The following is an 18,157-nucleotide window of genomic DNA, read 5'->3' on the forward strand; positions in this document are numbered from 1 at the left end:
CAAGTCAGGCACAGAAAGAGAAATACCACATGTTCTCACTTATTGGTGGGAGCTAAATATATATAAATAAATTCACACACACACACAAAAAAAAACTGGTGAGGGGGGGAAAGAAGACATAACAACTACAATTCCTTGAAGTTGGTACGACAAGCAGACAGAAAGGACATTGTTGGGTTGGAGGTGGTAGGGGGAGGAGGGAGGGAGGTTTCGGTAATGGGTAACAATAATCAACCACATTGTATATCGGAAATAAATAAATAAATATATAAAATAAAAACCAGGGAAAAAGGGAAAATCCTAAAAGCTAAAAGCAAAAAACAAATGAAAAAACAAAAAATTATATGATAAGGAAAGTGATTCACAATGTCATCATACCTTTCAAAGCAGCACTGGAGAATAGAAAACAAGAGAACAATGTCATAAAAATTCTAGATAAAATAATTTTCAACCTAGAATTTAATCATAAGTGGGAGAGAATTAAGACATTTTCAGACAGGCAAGGAAGCAACTGGAAGATATGCTCCAAATACAGAAAGAATAAAGTACGAAAGAACATATATGGGATTCAGGAAACAGTAGATGCAACCTAAAAGAACATCAAACAAAGTCCTAGGATGGCAGCTGGACAGCAGTCCTGGATGGAAGGCAAAAAGCTCAGAAAAAGCAGGATACCAGGCTCCCAAGGTGTAAGAACCAACTTTGCCAAAAGGTAAATTATGAATATACTGACGGAGTCAATGGGGAATTTCAGCAAAAGATTCCCAATAGTGGCATACACTTAACATCGAAAGCTCAGACCTGCCCTGGAAAAGGCAGCTTCCCTAAAAAATATTTTATTTAAAAATATAATTTAGCAATTTAGATAATGCTGAGATGGAAGTAAAATACCATTATCTATCTTATTGCCTAGAATAAATAACCGCTGGTGTGTTTATATACTAAAAAGAAAAGTCCAAAATGCTAGTAGTTCAGTTGTTATTAAACTCTTTATATCTCTTTTTTGACTTTAAATAATTAAGCATGTATGACTTTAAAAACAAATTATTGATAGCTAAATAAAAATTTTAAATACAATTAAGAAACAGAAATGGTGAACAGACAAATCGCAAAAAACCTAAATGACAAATATACTGAAAAGGTAAACCTCATAAGAAACCAAGAAAAACAATATTTTTCCCTTAAAGTGACCAAAAACACGTAGAATATTGAACATAAACTATGTGCAGTAAATGCCTGAAAAATGTTCTTTCCCTATAATTTAGTCATTCTGCCTCTGGAAATCTATCCTAGAAATAATACCAAATATCAAAGAAGTTTTATGTTCACTGCTGTATTTTTCTCCTTGGGTTGGAATAAGCCCCAATAGCACTTTGTTTTGTTTGAAAAACAAAAGAAGAAAAATAAAGCTTTGCCATATTTCCACTACTTAGAATTATACATACTCGCTAATTCCTACAATTTATTCATAAATTATTTTAGGTTCTCTACATACACAACATTATCTGTAAAAAGTAGGTGGTTTTTTTTCATCTTACATAACTTTTATTTCTTTTTCTTAACTTACTGTGTAGTAGCTAGGCCAGTAAATGATTTTTTAAAAAGAGTAGTATTTGTGAGCATGCTTGTCTTGCTCCTAATTTCAAAGGGAGAGTTTTTGTTAATTCATTGTTAGTGTATAAAAAATGTGATAGTTTTACTGTTGCCCCTTTTTAGCAGCTGTATATATTTTTATGCATATATTTCTTACAGTCTTGCATTCCAAGATTACTTTGTTTTCTATATGAGTCAATACTAAACTTTATGGAAAAACTATAATGTATACATATCTATAAAAGTAAATAGTGAAAGTTCCACTCCAACTTTCCAGTCCCTCTCAAAATTATCAACAGTGTGGAGCACAGTCTTTCTATCCAATATACATCATATGTATATCCATGTACATACAAACATACACATGCACACTTTTTATAAAAAGCAAAACTGGGATCATTATACATCTGTGTATTACTCTGCAATGTTTTCCTACCACTAAATACATTATTAGGTAACAGTTTTTGAGTGCTATGTACAGACACAGTCCTCATGCCTTTAAATACATTATATCATATAAACCTCAGAATGTTCCATGTAAGTCAAACACTTTGCATGTCAGTACTGATACATTCACCTCTAAAAAAAAAAAAAGGCTTTGCTGCAATCTATTTTATGGGTATAACATAATTTACCATAAAATGTCTCTACCATTGGACATTTTGGTTTCTTCTAATTTTTTGCGTAACACCAATCATATGGAAAAAAATAGGAAACCACTTAAATAGGGGAATTACTAACTAAGTTGTGGTCTAATCATATAATAAAACATAATGCTATCATAAAAAAACGATCAGCGGAAAAGCTATGTAAATGCATCAGAAAATGCTTAGACTATGTATGAAGTGAAAAACAGGGAAAACCAAAACTATTCAAAACAGGCTGGATTCAACTATGTAATAAACCAGTAAGGTAGTTTCTAGATGGTGGAAATTCTAGATGATCTTTCTCCCTCTTCTTTTTTTGTACTTTTTAAGTTTTCAACAATGAGAATGTATTATTTTTAAAAAGGAAGATAAATAAGCTATAATTCCTTTGTATAAGAAATAAAACTACACGAATTGGTAATCTCAAGACTTTAAGGGGCCGGCCCGGTGGCGCACTGGAGAGTGCGCCGCTTGGGAGTGCGGCGGCGCTCCCGCCGAGGGTTCGGATCCCATGTGGTGACCAGTTCCTGCTCACTGGCTGAGCCTGGCGCGGGCGCAACACTGAGGGTTGCGATCCGTTGCCGGTCCCCGGTACGGGCGCGACACCGAGGGTTGCGACCCCGTTACCGGCCAGTAAAAAAAAAAGACAAAAAGGGAAAAAAAAAAAAAAGACTTTAAGAAGCTGACTTACCTATACGCAAAAATTATAGTTTCCCTAAATCATTTTCAGATATAAAATTCCTGTAAAGTTGATTCAACAACATGTTGATACAATATTATCACAACAAAAATTACTATGCATAACACATAAGGCAATACAAAGAATATTTTTCCAATTATAAATCTTAAAATTATTACAACTATTTTCTGTTGGCATACTCATCACATCAAGATACATACTTTTGCTCTTGACTGGGTTAATTCAAAGTGGATAGATTCTATTTTAGTCATTAAAGAATGATTCTGTGTGATCAAACAAGCATTCTGTTGCCTAAGTTTATTAAGTTTCTCTCGAAGGTTTTTAATCTCCTGATCCACAGGCGTAGAAGATGAAAAAGACATCTGAAAAATGAAAAAGAATAACCTATTTTGAATTATTTCATTTATGGATTACATGTAATTAATGAAAAATCATGAGCAATTATCAATAAAATGACTAAGCAATTCAGGAAACGAATTTAAATGTTTAGTAAGTGTTCACAAAATATGTGAAACAATCAGTACTCTCCCTTTGACTGCTGCTGCTGGAAGTATACGTAAGCATAACTTGGAAAACAGTGGTACACCTTGGAAAACTGCTTGGTATTAACCAGTAAAACTGAATATGCTAAGACCCAACAGTATCACTCTTAGATATAAATATGATAGAAACTTTTGTACTTTTGCACCTGAAGATATAAAAATGTTCATAGCTATACTGTCCATAGAGGCAATAAATGGATAAAACCTAAATGTCCAAAAATAAAATAGACAGTAGATAAAATATTATTTAATCTGTACATATTTTTTTGGTTTGGGTTTTTTTTTGGGGGGGGGGTGGCTAGCTGGTACAGGGATTGGACCCTGGACCACGGTGTTATCAGCATCATACTCTAATCAACTGAGCTAACTGGCCAGCTCTGTAACATATAATTTAATTATACTTTTAATATATATTTTATAATAAATTGATTTCCATGAGGATCCAATTTTTACTTTTTCATTAATCAATTTACTTTTTGGCGCTGGCCATAAGGGGATCCAAACCCTTGAACCTGGTGTTATAACACCGTGCTCTAACCAACTGAGCTAACTGGCCAGCACCTAGATCCAATTTCTAAAACATTATTTCTTTCAATTAATTTAATTTTTTTCAGTAATATATGGACTTCAAAAGTCAAAACTATATGAAAGAAAAAGTAAATACAGAAGTCTCCCTTCTATCTTTAGTAGGTAGGTAACCATTTTTAGTCTTCTAAATGATTTCACATACATACACAAGCAATACAAATTACCCACTTCCCTTACCTCCTTATGCAAAAGCTAGCATATTATATATACTGCTCTGGACCTCGCATTTTTTCACTTGAATAATACTGTCAATCTCTCCATAATTGATACATTGGAAAACTCCTATTCTTTTTTTTTTTTTTCTTCTTAACTGAAACAACCACAGTTTATCTAATCAACCCCTATTACTGGATACTTAAGCTATTTCTAATCTTTTGTTATAACAATGCCTCATTTTGTACTGATGCAGGTGTACCTGCAGGACAGTTTTCCAGAAATAGGATTTCCAAGTCAAGGCAAATGGATTTGTAATTCTGGTAAATATTGCCAAATGCCTCTCCAGAGGGGTTGCATTCCCACCAGCAATGTATATCTCCCCAATATCACCAACAAAATATAGTAGCAAACATTTGGATGTTTAACAATCGGATAGGTAAGAACTGATACTTATAGTTTCATTTTTAATTTCTCTTATCATCAGTAAGATTAAACACCTTTTCGTTTGTTTGATGATCATTTTTATTTTCTTTTCCATTTATGTCTTTTGTCCTTTGGGTTATTGATCTTTTTCTTCTCACTTTCTAGAAGCACTTTATATACTTTGTCTCTGATAGGCATTATCAATATTTTTTCCCCTCCAATTTGTGATTTATCTCTTGATTTTACTTATGGTAAAACACAATGATTTCAACTAAGGCATATATATATCATAAGAATGATCAGTAAATTGAATTAGGATAGAGACCAAATTTCCCAGAATTGCATATTCTTTGTAGACATGGAATTTGAATTTACTTTCTAAAATGTAGGCTCAGAAAGCTTCATTAAGCAGCTTCATAACAAAAAGAAAATTTTTCAATGGTTGGCTTTCTGAAGCAGAAATAGCAAATTTTTACCAAAAAAAGATTATGATGTGCATATGCAACCATATCTGTGAATATGCATGTTGGCGGTGGGAGGATAAAGAAGAGAGTAGAAAAGGAAATAACAGGATTGAGTAACGAACAGGAATAAACACAGGGAGATAACATGATAGAATGACAAAGAGGGAGAGAGTTCCAGACCAGGAAAAAATGTCTAACATCACTGACAAAACTTAGGAAGAATGAAAGGAGAATGCTGCCATGCTATCACACAGCACTTGATCCAAGCTAAATGGTGTGTATACTTTACTCAGATTACCTATTATTTACAGGGAATAGTGCTAAATTCAAGGGGGTTATAATATACTTGAGAAAAGAAGACATTTAACTGCAAAAAGGTAATAAATACAGAAGTCTAAAAACAGAGTTTTTATACCAAGATAACTACTTCCTTGTTAGGACATAAAGAGAACAGTTATATTTAAATTCTTGAGCACCATAGTAACAGACTATGGAGAATATAAATATGGCATTTAAAGAAAAACTAAAAAAAATATTTTAAGTAGTTCTAAAACTAAAACTATTTTTAAACATACAGGTCTAAAAACAATAACCTTATCTCTTGGCTTTTTTTGAAAATCAGTACTGCTACCAGACATTTTACAAACTTTTTTGTAAGGTGAGCAATTCAAAACTCCAGGGTGGCTAGGATGAACAAGATCTCCCAAAATGAGCCTTTCAGACCTTGAAGGATTAGAAGTATAATCGGAATTTTCACTTGGACTAACACTAGAGAAAAAAGAAAAAATAAATTTTAGTTTTTTGGTAGTTTAAGTATTCAGCACAAATTTCTATACATTAAATAAGAAAACATAAAGAAAATAACCTGAAATGCTGCTGACAATTAGATTCATATTTATGACTGTGAGGCAATGTTTCCACTAAATTTTAAATAACCATAGTTTTAAACTAGCAATCTATGTATTTCCAGGGCCTCTAAGCCAGGATAACCTAGGATTCAAAAATTAGTCAGAATAATAAAAGACTAATAAAGCCCAAAATACATATTTCATATTCTGAATCCTAATACATTAAAGGTGTTTTCTTAATACATAAATCCTTCTCTAATATTCCTATTTTTTCCTAAACTGAGAGTTATATTAAAAAGTGTAGAAAATTATTTGTTACTCCAGAGTCATATTAGAAACACCATATGTAATAATGAAATCCAAACACTTTACATTCATAAATTAAAGTCACACTCTGAATTCTAATATGTGATTTTACTTACTTACCTGGATAACTCTTCCCCTAAATTCTGCAAATTCCATTCTGTTATCTTCAGTTCATGTCTTAAGGAAGCAACATTTGCAAGCAAACTTTCTTCTTCATTGTCTTTATTATGGTAGTCTGATAAACTAGATTCCATTTCTTAAAAAAAAGAAATTAATTGTTTATACCTTGCCTGAAGGATTCTGTGGTATCAGTAAAAATACTCTCATACTAATAGAATTTAACTTGTTATTTTTCTATTTCAAATGCTGTGAACTCTTTCATGGCTGTTTAAAATAAAACAATAAAACCAATTAATAATGAATTTCTTTGCAGTGTAAAACCATAATGGGAAGTTCAATACAATATCAATATATCAATTTTTCATTTTAGCAAGGGTATAGTTCTTATAATTCCCCTTTTGTACGCACATTTAACCTTTCTAACAATTGTGTAATCTAAGTATGTTTATTCCATGTTAAAGATGAAGAAGCCAAGAATCAGATTAAATAACCTACTGAAGGTCACACAAACAGTAAATGGTGAAAACAAGATGTGAATCCCGGTCATCGGGATCCAGAGACCTTTTAATTAAGCTACACTGCACTCTTCTAATTTGTTATTTATTATATATCAATTTCAATATGAAGTCTGAATTTTCACAATCATATTACAAACTGTGGACATCTGATAAAATGGTACCATTTGTCATTCATATTTTCTTAGAAAGCAATTTATTACCAGATAAAAGTTATCTCTTTCTCCCTTTCACAATAGTTATAAAATTTAAAATACACACACATTCACAAGTCACAATCACAGAGATCAAAATGACATTTGGCAGGTTAGCTCAGAAATATATAAAGAAAAGCTTTTGTTTCTTCAACGGATGGGTATCTCTAGGATTGTGAAACTGTCTACTAAATTCCTTTGCACATAAAAAATTATAATAAAGAATTACATTTTATTATTGTAATTGATGCAAGAAAAAACTGAAGCCTTATAATCTCTATTACTGCTGTAATCTTTCTGCATAATCTTAAAATTACATTGTTCTTTCAGATCCCATTCACCTTTTTTCATTGTAGCATCTCTCTCTCATCCCTCTTCTTAGAATTCGGACCAAAATCCCAAGCTCCAAAAGGTTAGGAATCCTGTGTGTTACGTTCAGGACTGTAACGTACTTAGAGAAGCTCAATGTTTTGAATGAATAAATGATGAATACTAAACTGCCCTTCCTTTCTTTCCCTCATCCAGCTAAAATCATTACACTACATTTATTTCCCACGCAAAATTTCTCCCGTAGAGAAAGGTTAAAAAGAAAACCCTCACCTTACTGGAATAATCTGTGGCAGAAAATTAAATCAGTTGCTATGTAATCACTGTATACAAGCTGTTTCTATCCTCTTTCCTCTTTTGTTTCCACAAATTTCCTTCGGCTTAAGTGAGAAGACTCTCAGACAAGTCAACGGATCAGGTCCCCATCCTTCTTTATTTATTCAAAAACATCTCTAGCTCCCTGTAGGATGGTGGAAGAGAAAAGGGTAAAGAAAATTTGGGCAAATTCTGAAATGCTGTTGGGCATTGTTTCATATAAATCAGGTTTTATGTTCAACATCTGTGTATTTTCATGTAAGAATTCTCTCTTTTGAAGTAGCAATGAATACATTCGATATTCAAATATTTTCATTTCCCTAGCGGGCCATTTACAGTCAAAAGAAGTTTGCTCCTGGGTGGGCCCGTGGCTCACTCGGGAGAGTGTGGTGCTGATAACACCAAGGTCCCAGGTTCGGATCCCATATAGGGATGGCCGGTGGCTCACCTGGGAGAGTGTGGTGCTGACAACACCAAGTCAAGGGTTCAAATCCCCTTACCGGTCATCTTTAAAAAAAAAAAAAAAAAGTTTGCTCCTCATTTCAATTTACAGTAGTTATAAAAAAAAAGCCTATTTTCATTGCCTGTACACACATGGAAAGGCACGTCATCCTACCTACGGGTCCTAAGTTCAGCACTAATTAACGTTTGTAGGTGTACATACGCATACTCGTCACACGAAGGACAAGTGTTCTTTATACCCCCTTATGTGCTGGGATGGGCTATAGTCGGAAAAGATGCCCCATTCTGGAAGGAGGTCGTGGCTTTATACAGAATTCTCTCATCTCAAGAACGCTCAATTTGACATAGGTGATCCTGCACCCAATCTGGAATTAACAGAGGAAAACCCGACATCCTCCTCTCCGGTTTTCCCTTAAATAAAGTACAACCCTGCACAGTAGCATTCTCAGTAAAGGCGAGGACCAGGTGAAGCGCGTCCAAGGAGCTAGGAGGGAAAGGAACACACGTCCCCGAGATAGGCCGGTTTCCACCCGCCAAGGGACAGTCGCTCACCACACGAGTCGTAGCTAGGGAAAGGCCCACCCGACAACGGCGCACGCTGCGATCTAGTCTGCACTCGGAAGCCTTTGACCCTCTCCCGGGCCCCGGGCGCGGAAGCCTCAGACACTAGACGCGGAGGAAACAGCGAACCCCGGCGGCGGCGAGTTCGAACTGCCGCGGAGCCGTTGGAACGCACCTCCCGGCCGCAGCCCCGCCCCGCGCAGGCTGTGCGCGCAGCGACGCCATAGGCGCGGAGCCTGCCGGGGATCGTGGTCGGCGGGCGCGTCCGAGCCCACGAGCCGACGGCGCCCAGGACTACATTTCCCACAATTGCTGCCCTGACGCCCATAGGTGTGGGGGAAGGCATGGGAATCTGCGGCCGCCGGCGTGCGAGGCGGGCAGAGCTCACGCCGGACCTGAGGAGGGCGAGGAAGGGGCCTGCTGGCCCCGCCCTCAGTCCCTTTGGTCGGCTGCGCTTCCTCCTCTGAGGGAGCGGTTGCCTCGCTTGGGGGAAGGCATGGGAATCTGCGGCCGCCGGCGTGCGAGGCGGGCAGAGCTCACGCCGGACCTGAGGAGGGCGAGGAAGGGGCCTGCTGGCCCCGCCCTCAGTCCCTTTGGTCGGCTGCGCTTCCTCCTCTGAGGGAGCGGTTGCCTCGCTTGGGGGAAGGCATGGGAATCTGCGGCCGCCGGCGTGCGAGGCGGGCAGAGCTCACGCCGGACCTGAGGAGGGCGAGGAAGGGGCCTGCTGGCCCCGCCCTCAGTCCCTTTGGTCGGCTGCGCTTCCTCCTCTGAGGGAGCGGTTGCCTCGCTTGGGGGAAGGCATGGGAATCTGCGGCCGCCGGCGTGCGAGGCGGGCAGAGCTCACGCCGGACCTGAGGAGGGCGAGGAAGGGGCCTGCTGGCCCCGCCCTCAGTCCCTTTGGTCGGCTGCGCTTCCTCCTCTGAGGGAGCGGTTGCCTCGCTTGGGGGAAGGCATGGGAATCTGCGGCCGCCGGCGTGCGAGGCGGGCAGAGCTCACGCCGGACCTGAGGAGGGCGAGGAAGGGGACTGCTGGCCCCGCCCTCAGTCCCTTTGGTAGGCTGCGCTTCCTCCTCTGAGGGAGCGGTTGCCTCGCTGCGGCCGCCACCTGGACTTTCTTCAGGCTCCAGCTATATCTGCCAACCACGAGGAGACCAGGGAGGAAAAGCGGAGCCGAGAAGCCCGTACCCCTCACCTTCCACGCCGTTTTCCGCCCGAGATCGGCCAGGCAGGGATGGGCGACAAGATTTGGCTGCCCTTCCCCGTGCTCCTCCCGGCCGCTCTGTCCCTAGTGCTGCTGCCGGGGGCGGCCGGCTTCACCCCCTCCTTGGACAGTGACTTCACCTTTACCCTTCCGGCCGGCCAGAAGGAATGTTTTTACCAGCCCATGCCCCTGAAGGCCTCGCTGGAGATCGAGTACCAAGTAAGTGCGGAGGATGAGCCAGCCTCCTTCCTCTAGCCCAGCTGCACCGCGTCGCCGCCTCTCGCCCGCTTGAAAACTTCTGGTGGACGGCCCGGGTAAGAGGCGAGGGCAGCCCGGGAAGCCGGCCAGCTCCGCGCAGGCGCGCCGGGCGAGGCGAGCTCTTCTTGGCGCTGGGGACCTAGAAGTTAGGCGGGACCTGGAGTTGACGACTACCCGCCCTCTCGCCTTTCCTCCGGTCGGAAAGAGGCCAAAACTGGTGATGTCGATGGCTTTTCTCTTTGTTTCATAATTCGCCCATTGCTTTTCTAGCCAGTATATGCTCCGATACTGAGAATTTCTCGATACAGGAAAGATACACGTTCTCCTTCATCATTGGACGAGGCGATGACACTTGTTTGAATCACCCCCACCACTTTTACCCAGTTGCGATATTATAAATCTTCAGTGTCTATGTCCCGGTTAAGGGTTTTTGAATCGTGACCATGTGATTATTACTAAATCCGATTCCGAAATATTTTGAAAGGGGCTTTAGTGTATTTAATGGTACATTTCCGTTTCAGTTACATGTCCACTATCTTCAAATCAAATAAGATCAAATCGCGTATTAGAACTTTATAACCTTTCTTTCTTTGAGCATCGTCTTTCCCTCATGTCGCTGTTTTCTTTTTAGTATCTGCATAATACTCTTATAGGGAATAGCTTTATTTTATGTAGTCGTTCAGGTAGGGGGTAATTTCTTAGAAGAAATCTTGTTCCACACAGCTAATTTCGATGTTTCCAGGTAGCACTGAAAAAAAAAAAAAAGACGCGTTGATATATTTCCTCTTTAATTTTTTACAAGTTAATTTATAATCAAATGTTAATTTTTTAAATTGATATACTTAATTTTTTTTAATATGAGGTACTGTCACATATAGAGCAAAGTAAAAGGTTATATAGAAATTCTATCCAAAGGAACTTTAGGATTTATAGATTCATAAGGTAAGCACAGAGAGTAACGTATCTAAAGTCACGTAATTAGTGAGCAAAACTAAGGCTAGGACTCAACATTTCTTGATTTCCAGTAGAATTTAAAAGTTCAACATTTACTGAACAGTTAATATGTGCCAGGAATTGTGCAGGGGGCAGAGTGAGGGGGAAGGGGGCAAACAAAAGAAAAAGAGAAAGAGTCCCTCTTCTCAGGGAGGTTAATATTTAGAGGTTACTGGAGCATAAACAGGTAATTTCAGTGAAGAATGGTAAAATGCTATTAGAGGAGAGCCATTTCTCTGGGTTTCAGAAGAAGATTCTTGAAGAAAATAAATCTAGAAAGATGCTCAAGTGAGACAGGAATGCAAGAAAGAAAGAACATTTCAGGAAAGGGAACAAAGTGAGTAGATAGACACATAGTTCTGAAAATGCATAGTGTGAGTGTTTGTGGGGGTGACCACTGTGTAGCAGACACTACAAGTACTGAGTTTTTATTAGAATTTAAGACTTAAAGTCTAGTGTGGGAGTCGCAGAAAAAGGAGATTGGAGAGGCCAGGAGGCTAGGTCGTGGATTATGAATCATGGCCTTGTGTGCCATGCAAATTGCTGAGTAGCTTTTCTCTTAATTTGTACAAGGCCATGAAAGCTTTAAGCAGATAACTGGGGCATTGTGGAAAATGGATTTAAGGGGAGCAAAATTAGAGGCAAGGAAACCAACTAGGATTAGTGAAATAGTGTAGATAAGAAAACCATTTGAATTAATCAAAAGTTCCACCATTATTTACCCACATATTACAGAGGAAATCTATTTTAACTACTGACCCCTTATGGTTAAGAGCTCCAGCTCTTAATCTCAGCCTGGGTTCAAATCCTGACTCTGCCACTTATAGTTTGTGTGATCTCACTTATAAAATAGAGATAATAATAATACAAGTATACTTCAAAAAGTTTGTGGAAAGATAAAATTAAAAATAATACAAATCTTTCCATGAACTCTCTGAAGACCCCTCACAACTACCTCATAGGACTTGAAAAAAAATGAGTTAATAAATGCTCACAGACCATCCCTGACACATAGTAAATACTAAATGAATATTAGTTTTACATTTACATCTCTAGAGTTATATGGCTGGTCTGGTTTAGCCTTGAGTCATTCTTAAAGAGACTGTTCCTCCAAAGTATCCTCCCTAAACAATTTAATCATTTTGATTAAGGAGAGAAGTAGTCATAGTCATTTAATGTCCATTATCCTAGACAGTGTTGGAGGGGTTTTCAGGGTGAAGATCATCTTCCACTCTTTGTTGACATTTTCCAACTCCTTGATTAATTTCTCAATAACTACAAGCTACTGGTTTTTGTCTTAAAGTTAGTTTTTAAAATGTCATGGAATAGCCACTCCAACATTGCCCTTATTACTGTGACATATTGAAAATTTTTACTCATTTCTTACTTTTTAGGTTTTATCAGCACCACACTCTCCCGAGTGAGCCACAGGCCGGCCCTTACTTTTTAGGTTTTAGGAGAATACTTTTTGGGTAATTGACCAGCCCCACATTATACTGACATAAATTCTTGAAAAATGTTAATGCCAATACATATATCTTATGAATAAAATAGATCATTCACTCTAAAACTTAAATCATTATTGAGTACTTAATGTGTGTCAGCACTATCCCAGGTGCTAAGGATACAATGATAACTAAAAATACAGTTCATGACTTTACACAATCAAGTATGAGACAGACATTAATCAAATTATTACAGAAATAAATGTAAAATTATAACTCTGAGTGCTATGAAAGTGTGTAAGGCTATGAGTGTGTTCAGTAGGAGGACTTGATTTCATGTGGAAACTGAAAGAAGACATCCCAGAAGTAGAGTTAAGATCTGTAGAATAATCAGGTTTTTGCTATGCATAAGTAGGTGAGTGGAACAAGACAGTGGGTAAAAAGAGCAACATGTGCCAAGGTGCTGATGAAGAAGACAAAAGGACACCTATGAGGGACTGAGAGACAGCAGTACAGAGAGGGAAGTGGTACTAAGCTATTCTAGAGAAGTTGGTATCCACCAGACCATACTGTACCTTTTAGGTCTTTATTAAGGATATGGGTCTTTTACAGAGACCGGTAGGAAGACATTGAAGAGTTTTAAGCAGGTTAATTTGATCAGATTTGTATTCTGAAAACGATCATTTTTGCCACAAGGTATTGAGCCTCAGTTTCCATATACATATAAAATGATGACAATAATCACCTGCTTCCTACTGTTACTATGAAGAATAACTGTTAATAAATGTAAAAGAAATGGTGTGTGGCACCTAATAAGTACTCAAAAAATGTTAGCTAGAAGAAGCTGGCCGGTTAGGTCAGTTGGTTAGAATGGAGTAGTGGTTACACCAGGGTCTAGAGTTCGATCCCTATACCAGCTAGCCACCAAAAAAATAAATTTTTAAATTTATTCTCCTGGGATCTTTTAGTGCTTCTTGAATCTGAATTTTTAAATTTTAATTAATTCAATCTTTCAACTGTAGAGGGTTAGAAATCTTGATTCCTATTTGATTATTAGATAAGGTTTTTAGGTAATGCAGGTATGGGACAAAAATCCTTGGATAGGAGTCAAGAGCCTACAGTTAGAGGGCAAGAGCCCACCGAATCAATTCTAATCACTGTTTAGGTAAGGGATTGTATACACTGATTGTTAATATAATGGGTTCATTGGAAGATTTTGTGAGAAGGAAACTCACACAGGTCTAAAGCCTTTGATGTAAACAAGAGAACTGAAGCAAAACAGGGATTGTTCTGAGGATAATAACCCTTAATACAACAAAACTTAAATGATGGGAAAATACACGAGTTAGGATATCCAAGAACGTTCTACTAGATTAGTTAGTACGTGGGGGTTGTTCCACATTTTGCTTTAAGCTGTTTCTTTGAGTTTCTCAAGAAGTCAGGCACTTTAATGATTATCATATTGTTTCTTTTGCATGTCACATAGCTTAGATTTGTGACTCTTGATGGTATATTGTTTAAACTATTTTGAACCATGCATGCTTGGATGAAGATTGCATAGTGAGTTTCTTCATGTTCTTACTATGATTGATTAACCATCTGTTTTTTTTTCTGTAATTTCCTTGTCTTTACAATAAAAATTGAAGCAAAAACCAATTCGAGGCTGTACCCAGTTTCTCCTTCTAACAGAGGAGTTGCTGAGGTGCAGTCCCTTCGGGCTTCTCATTACATTCATGTTGCTTTGTGTAAGCTTTTTGCATCAACATCAACAAATCTTGAAAACTCTTCAGTCATTATCTCTTTGTTAACCCTCTATTTGATGAATTCTTTCCTTCCAAAAATATGAGGGATTTTCAAAAAGCTTATGGAAAGATTTGTATTATCTTATAATTCTATTATTCCGTGAATTTTTTGAAGTATCAGCATAATTTTTGAGTGGGTCATAAAATTTGGCTTATGGTTAGGAGCATAGTTTGTATTATATGTTAGATATACAAGTATGTTAGATTTTCTTTTTTTTTTTTCATTTTAGATTTTCTTTCTAAGTGTACTGTTATGCTTCTTAATCTCTCATAATTTTTCTTTTTCTCACTGTTCGGCATATGGATAATTTCTTCAGCTCTTCTACTTTGTTAACTTTTTTAAAGAAAATTTATTATTAATACTATTTTTGATTGACAGTTAGGTAATTGTGTACATTTTGGGGGTACAGTATGATGTTTTGATATATTTATACAATGTGGCATTATTAAATTAAGCTAGCTAACATACCCATCACCTCCCTTACGTATCATTTTTTAGGGTGAGACATTTGAAATATACTCTGTTATTTTGAAATATATAATGCATTATTATTGACTCGTCTTTCTGTGCCTGGCTTATTTCACTTAACGTAATGTCCTCCAGATTCATTCACGTTGCAGATGAAAGGATTTCATCCCTTTTTAAGGCTGAGTAGTATTCCATTTTGTATATATACCACATTTTCTTTATCCATTCATCTGTAGATGGACAGTGAGGTTGTTTCCATATCTTGGCTATTGTGAATAACACCACCAGGTGCATGGGAGTACAGGTATCTCTTTGGCATTGATTTAAGTTCCTTTGGATGTATACCCAGAAGTGGGATTACTGGATCATAATGGTGGTTCTATTTTTAGTTTTTTGAGGAACTTCCAGAATGTTTTTCATAATGGTGTACTAATTTACATCATTTTTCTCTATATTCTCTCCAACACTTGTTCTTTCATTTTTTTGATATAAGCCATTCTAACAGGTGTGAAGTGATAGTTCATTATGGATCATTGATTTTTTTCAGCTGTAATTTAATCTGTTAATTCTTCCATTGAATTTATAATTTCAATGACTGGAGGTTCTATTTCTTCTCTTTTATACCTGCCTGGTTTTTAAAGTCATGTTGTTTTCTCATCATTTTCTTTTGTAGTGTTTTTTAAAAATTAATAGACTATCTTTAAAAAGAGTTTTGATTTATAGGTTAATTGAGCACACATCCCCACACTCCCATACTGTTTCCTCTATTATTAACATCTTGCATTAGTGTGGTACATTTGCTGCAATTGAAGCAATTTTGCTACATTATTATTAACCAAAGTCCATAGCTGCATTAAGGTACACTTTGTGTGTTGTACAGTTCTGTGCATTTTGACAAATGCATAATGTTATGTATCCACCATTACAGTGTCATACAGAAAACTCACAGTACTAAAAATACCCTGTGTTCCACCTATCCATCCCCTCCCACCACCACCCCAAACACTGAACCCCTGCAACCACTGATCTTTTTACTTATTTCTGGGCTCATTGTTCTGTTCTATTGATCTATTTGTCAATTCTTTCACCAGTACCACACTGTCCTGATGACTGTAGCTTTATACTAACTCCTGAAGTTGGGTAGTGTCAGTCCTCCAAATTTGTTCATATCGTGTTGGCTGTTCTGTTCTGGATCTTTTGTCTTTCCATATAAACTTTGGAATCAGTTTGTCAATCTATAAAAGAGTTTCCTGGGATTCTGTTTGGGATTGAATTGAATCTATAAATGAAGTTGGAAAGAATTGGCATCCTAACAATATTGAGTCTTATCCATGGACATGGAATCTCTCTCCATTTATTTAGATCTTTCATTTCTTTCATCAGTGTTCTGTAGTTTGCCTTGTATAGATCTTGTACATATTTTGGTTGATTTTATACCTAAGTATTTTTTTTTCCTTTCTCTTTATTTTTTTTTAATTTATTTGTTGTGCTAATGTAAATGGTATTGTATTTTTTTTATTTCCAACTCCTATTGCTCATTGCTAATATATGGGAAAGTAGTTGACTCCTTTACATTAACATTGTATCCTGAAACGTGGCGATAATCACTTATTAGTTCCAGGAGTTTTGGGGGAAATTCTTTGAGATTTCTACATAGAAAATCATGTCATCTATGAACAAAGACAGTTTTATTTCTTCCTTCCCTTAAAAGTATATCTTTTATTTCCTTTTCTTGTATTACATTAGCTAGGGCTTCCAATATGATGTCGCATAAGAGTGGTGAGAGATGGGCATCCTTGCCTTGTTCCGGGTTTTAGGAAGAAGTCTCTAGTTTCTCACCAATAAGTGTGATCTTAGCTGTAGGATTTTTGTAGATATTCTTTATTAAGTTTAGTAAGTTCCAGGGTATTCCTGGTTCACTAGAATTTTTTTTAATCTATATATAAATCATGAGTGGATATGGATTTTTGTAGATATTCTTTATTAAGTTTAGTAAGTTCCAGGGTATTCCTGGTTCACTAGAGTTTTTTTTAATCTATATATAAATCATGAGTGGATTTTGTCAAATGTTTTTTCTGCATCCATTGATATGATCATCTGATTTTTCTTCCTTAGCCTGTTGATGTGATGTATTTATGTTGAGCCAGCCTTACATGCTTGGAATAGATCCACTTGGTCATGGTTGCAATTCTTTTTATTTATTGTTTAATTTGATTTGCTGATATTTTGTTGAAGATTTTTACATCTATATTCATGAAATATTTTGTCTGTAGTTTTCCTTTTTTGTAATGTGTTATCTTGTTTTGATATTAGGGTAGTGTTGACCTCATAAAATGAGTCTAGAATGCTTCCCCCAGCTTTCATTTTCCAGAAGAGGTAAAGGATTGGTATCATTCTGTCCACAAATGTTTGATAGGATTCACCATTGGAACCATCTGGGCCTGGTCCTTTCTTTTTTGGGAGGTTATTAATTATTGATTCAATTTCTGTAGTAGATACAGGCCTATTCAGATTATGTATTTCTCCTTGAATGAGTTTTGGTAGTTTGTGTCTTTCAAGGAATTGGTCTATGTCACCTAAGTTATCAAATTTGTGGACATAGATTTATTAATAATATTCCATTATCATCCTTTTAATGTCCATAGGATCAGTAGAGATGACCCCATCTTTGATTTGTGATATTAGTAACTTTCATCTTTTCTCTGTTTTTTTCCTGGTTTGCCTGGCTAGAGATTTATCAGTTTTATTGATCTTTTTAAAGAATCAGCTTTTGATTTTATTGATTTTCTTTATTGATTTCCTATTTTTAATTTATTCATTTCTGCTTTAATTTTTCTTCTGCTTGTTTTATGCTTATATTATTATTCTTTCTCTAGTTTCCTAAGGTGGATGCTTAGATTACTGATTTTAGATCTTTCTTCTTATCTAATATATGCAATCAATGCTATACTTTTTCTCCTAAGTACTGATTTCTCTGCATCTCACAAATTTCAAGTTGTATTTTCATTTTCATTTAGTTAAAAAAATTTTCAATTTCTCTTGAGACTTCTTTGTCTCATTTCTAAATGTATTGTTTAATCTCAAAATATTTGGGGGTTTTCCAGCTATTTTTCTGTTACTGATTATCTTTGCTTGCTGGATCTGCCAATTACTAATAGAAGGTGTTGAAGTCTCCAGTCAAAATAGTGGTTTCATCTTTTTCTTCTTCTAGTTCTATCAGTTTTTGCCT

General features: G+C 37.0%; 2 protein-coding genes across 2 annotated transcripts in view; one reads left to right on the forward strand and one right to left on the reverse strand.

Moving 5' to 3' along the window:
- Nucleotides 1–7,734, reverse strand: part of LOC103604966 (coiled-coil domain-containing protein 18-like) — a gene marked incomplete at its 3' end in the record, with an annotated part of 25,586 nt that extends 17,852 nt beyond the window's left edge. The window contains exons 1-4 of the mRNA XM_008589551.1: nt 7,697–7,734; nt 6,388–6,523; nt 5,707–5,881; nt 3,141–3,302 (exon numbers count right to left, since the gene is read on the reverse strand). Coding sequence (XP_008587773.1) covers nt 3,141–3,302; nt 5,707–5,881; nt 6,388–6,521 — 471 coding nt within the window. The remainder of the gene's footprint in view (nt 1–3,140; nt 3,303–5,706; nt 5,882–6,387; nt 6,524–7,696) is intronic.
- Nucleotides 7,735–9,771: 2,037 nt separating this feature from the next.
- Nucleotides 9,772–18,157, forward strand: part of TMED5 (transmembrane emp24 protein transport domain containing 5) — a 35,206-nt gene continuing 26,820 nt past the window's right edge. The window contains exon 1 of the mRNA XM_008589549.1: nt 9,772–10,180. Coding sequence (XP_008587771.1) covers nt 9,992–10,180 — 189 coding nt within the window. The 5' untranslated portion in view covers nt 9,772–9,991. The remainder of the gene's footprint in view (nt 10,181–18,157) is intronic.

Source organism: Galeopterus variegatus, unplaced genomic scaffold (genome assembly GCF_000696425.1).
Source record: "Galeopterus variegatus unplaced genomic scaffold, G_variegatus-3.0.2 Scaffold5508, whole genome shotgun sequence".
Lineage (NCBI taxonomy): Eukaryota > Metazoa > Chordata > Mammalia > Dermoptera > Cynocephalidae > Galeopterus > Galeopterus variegatus.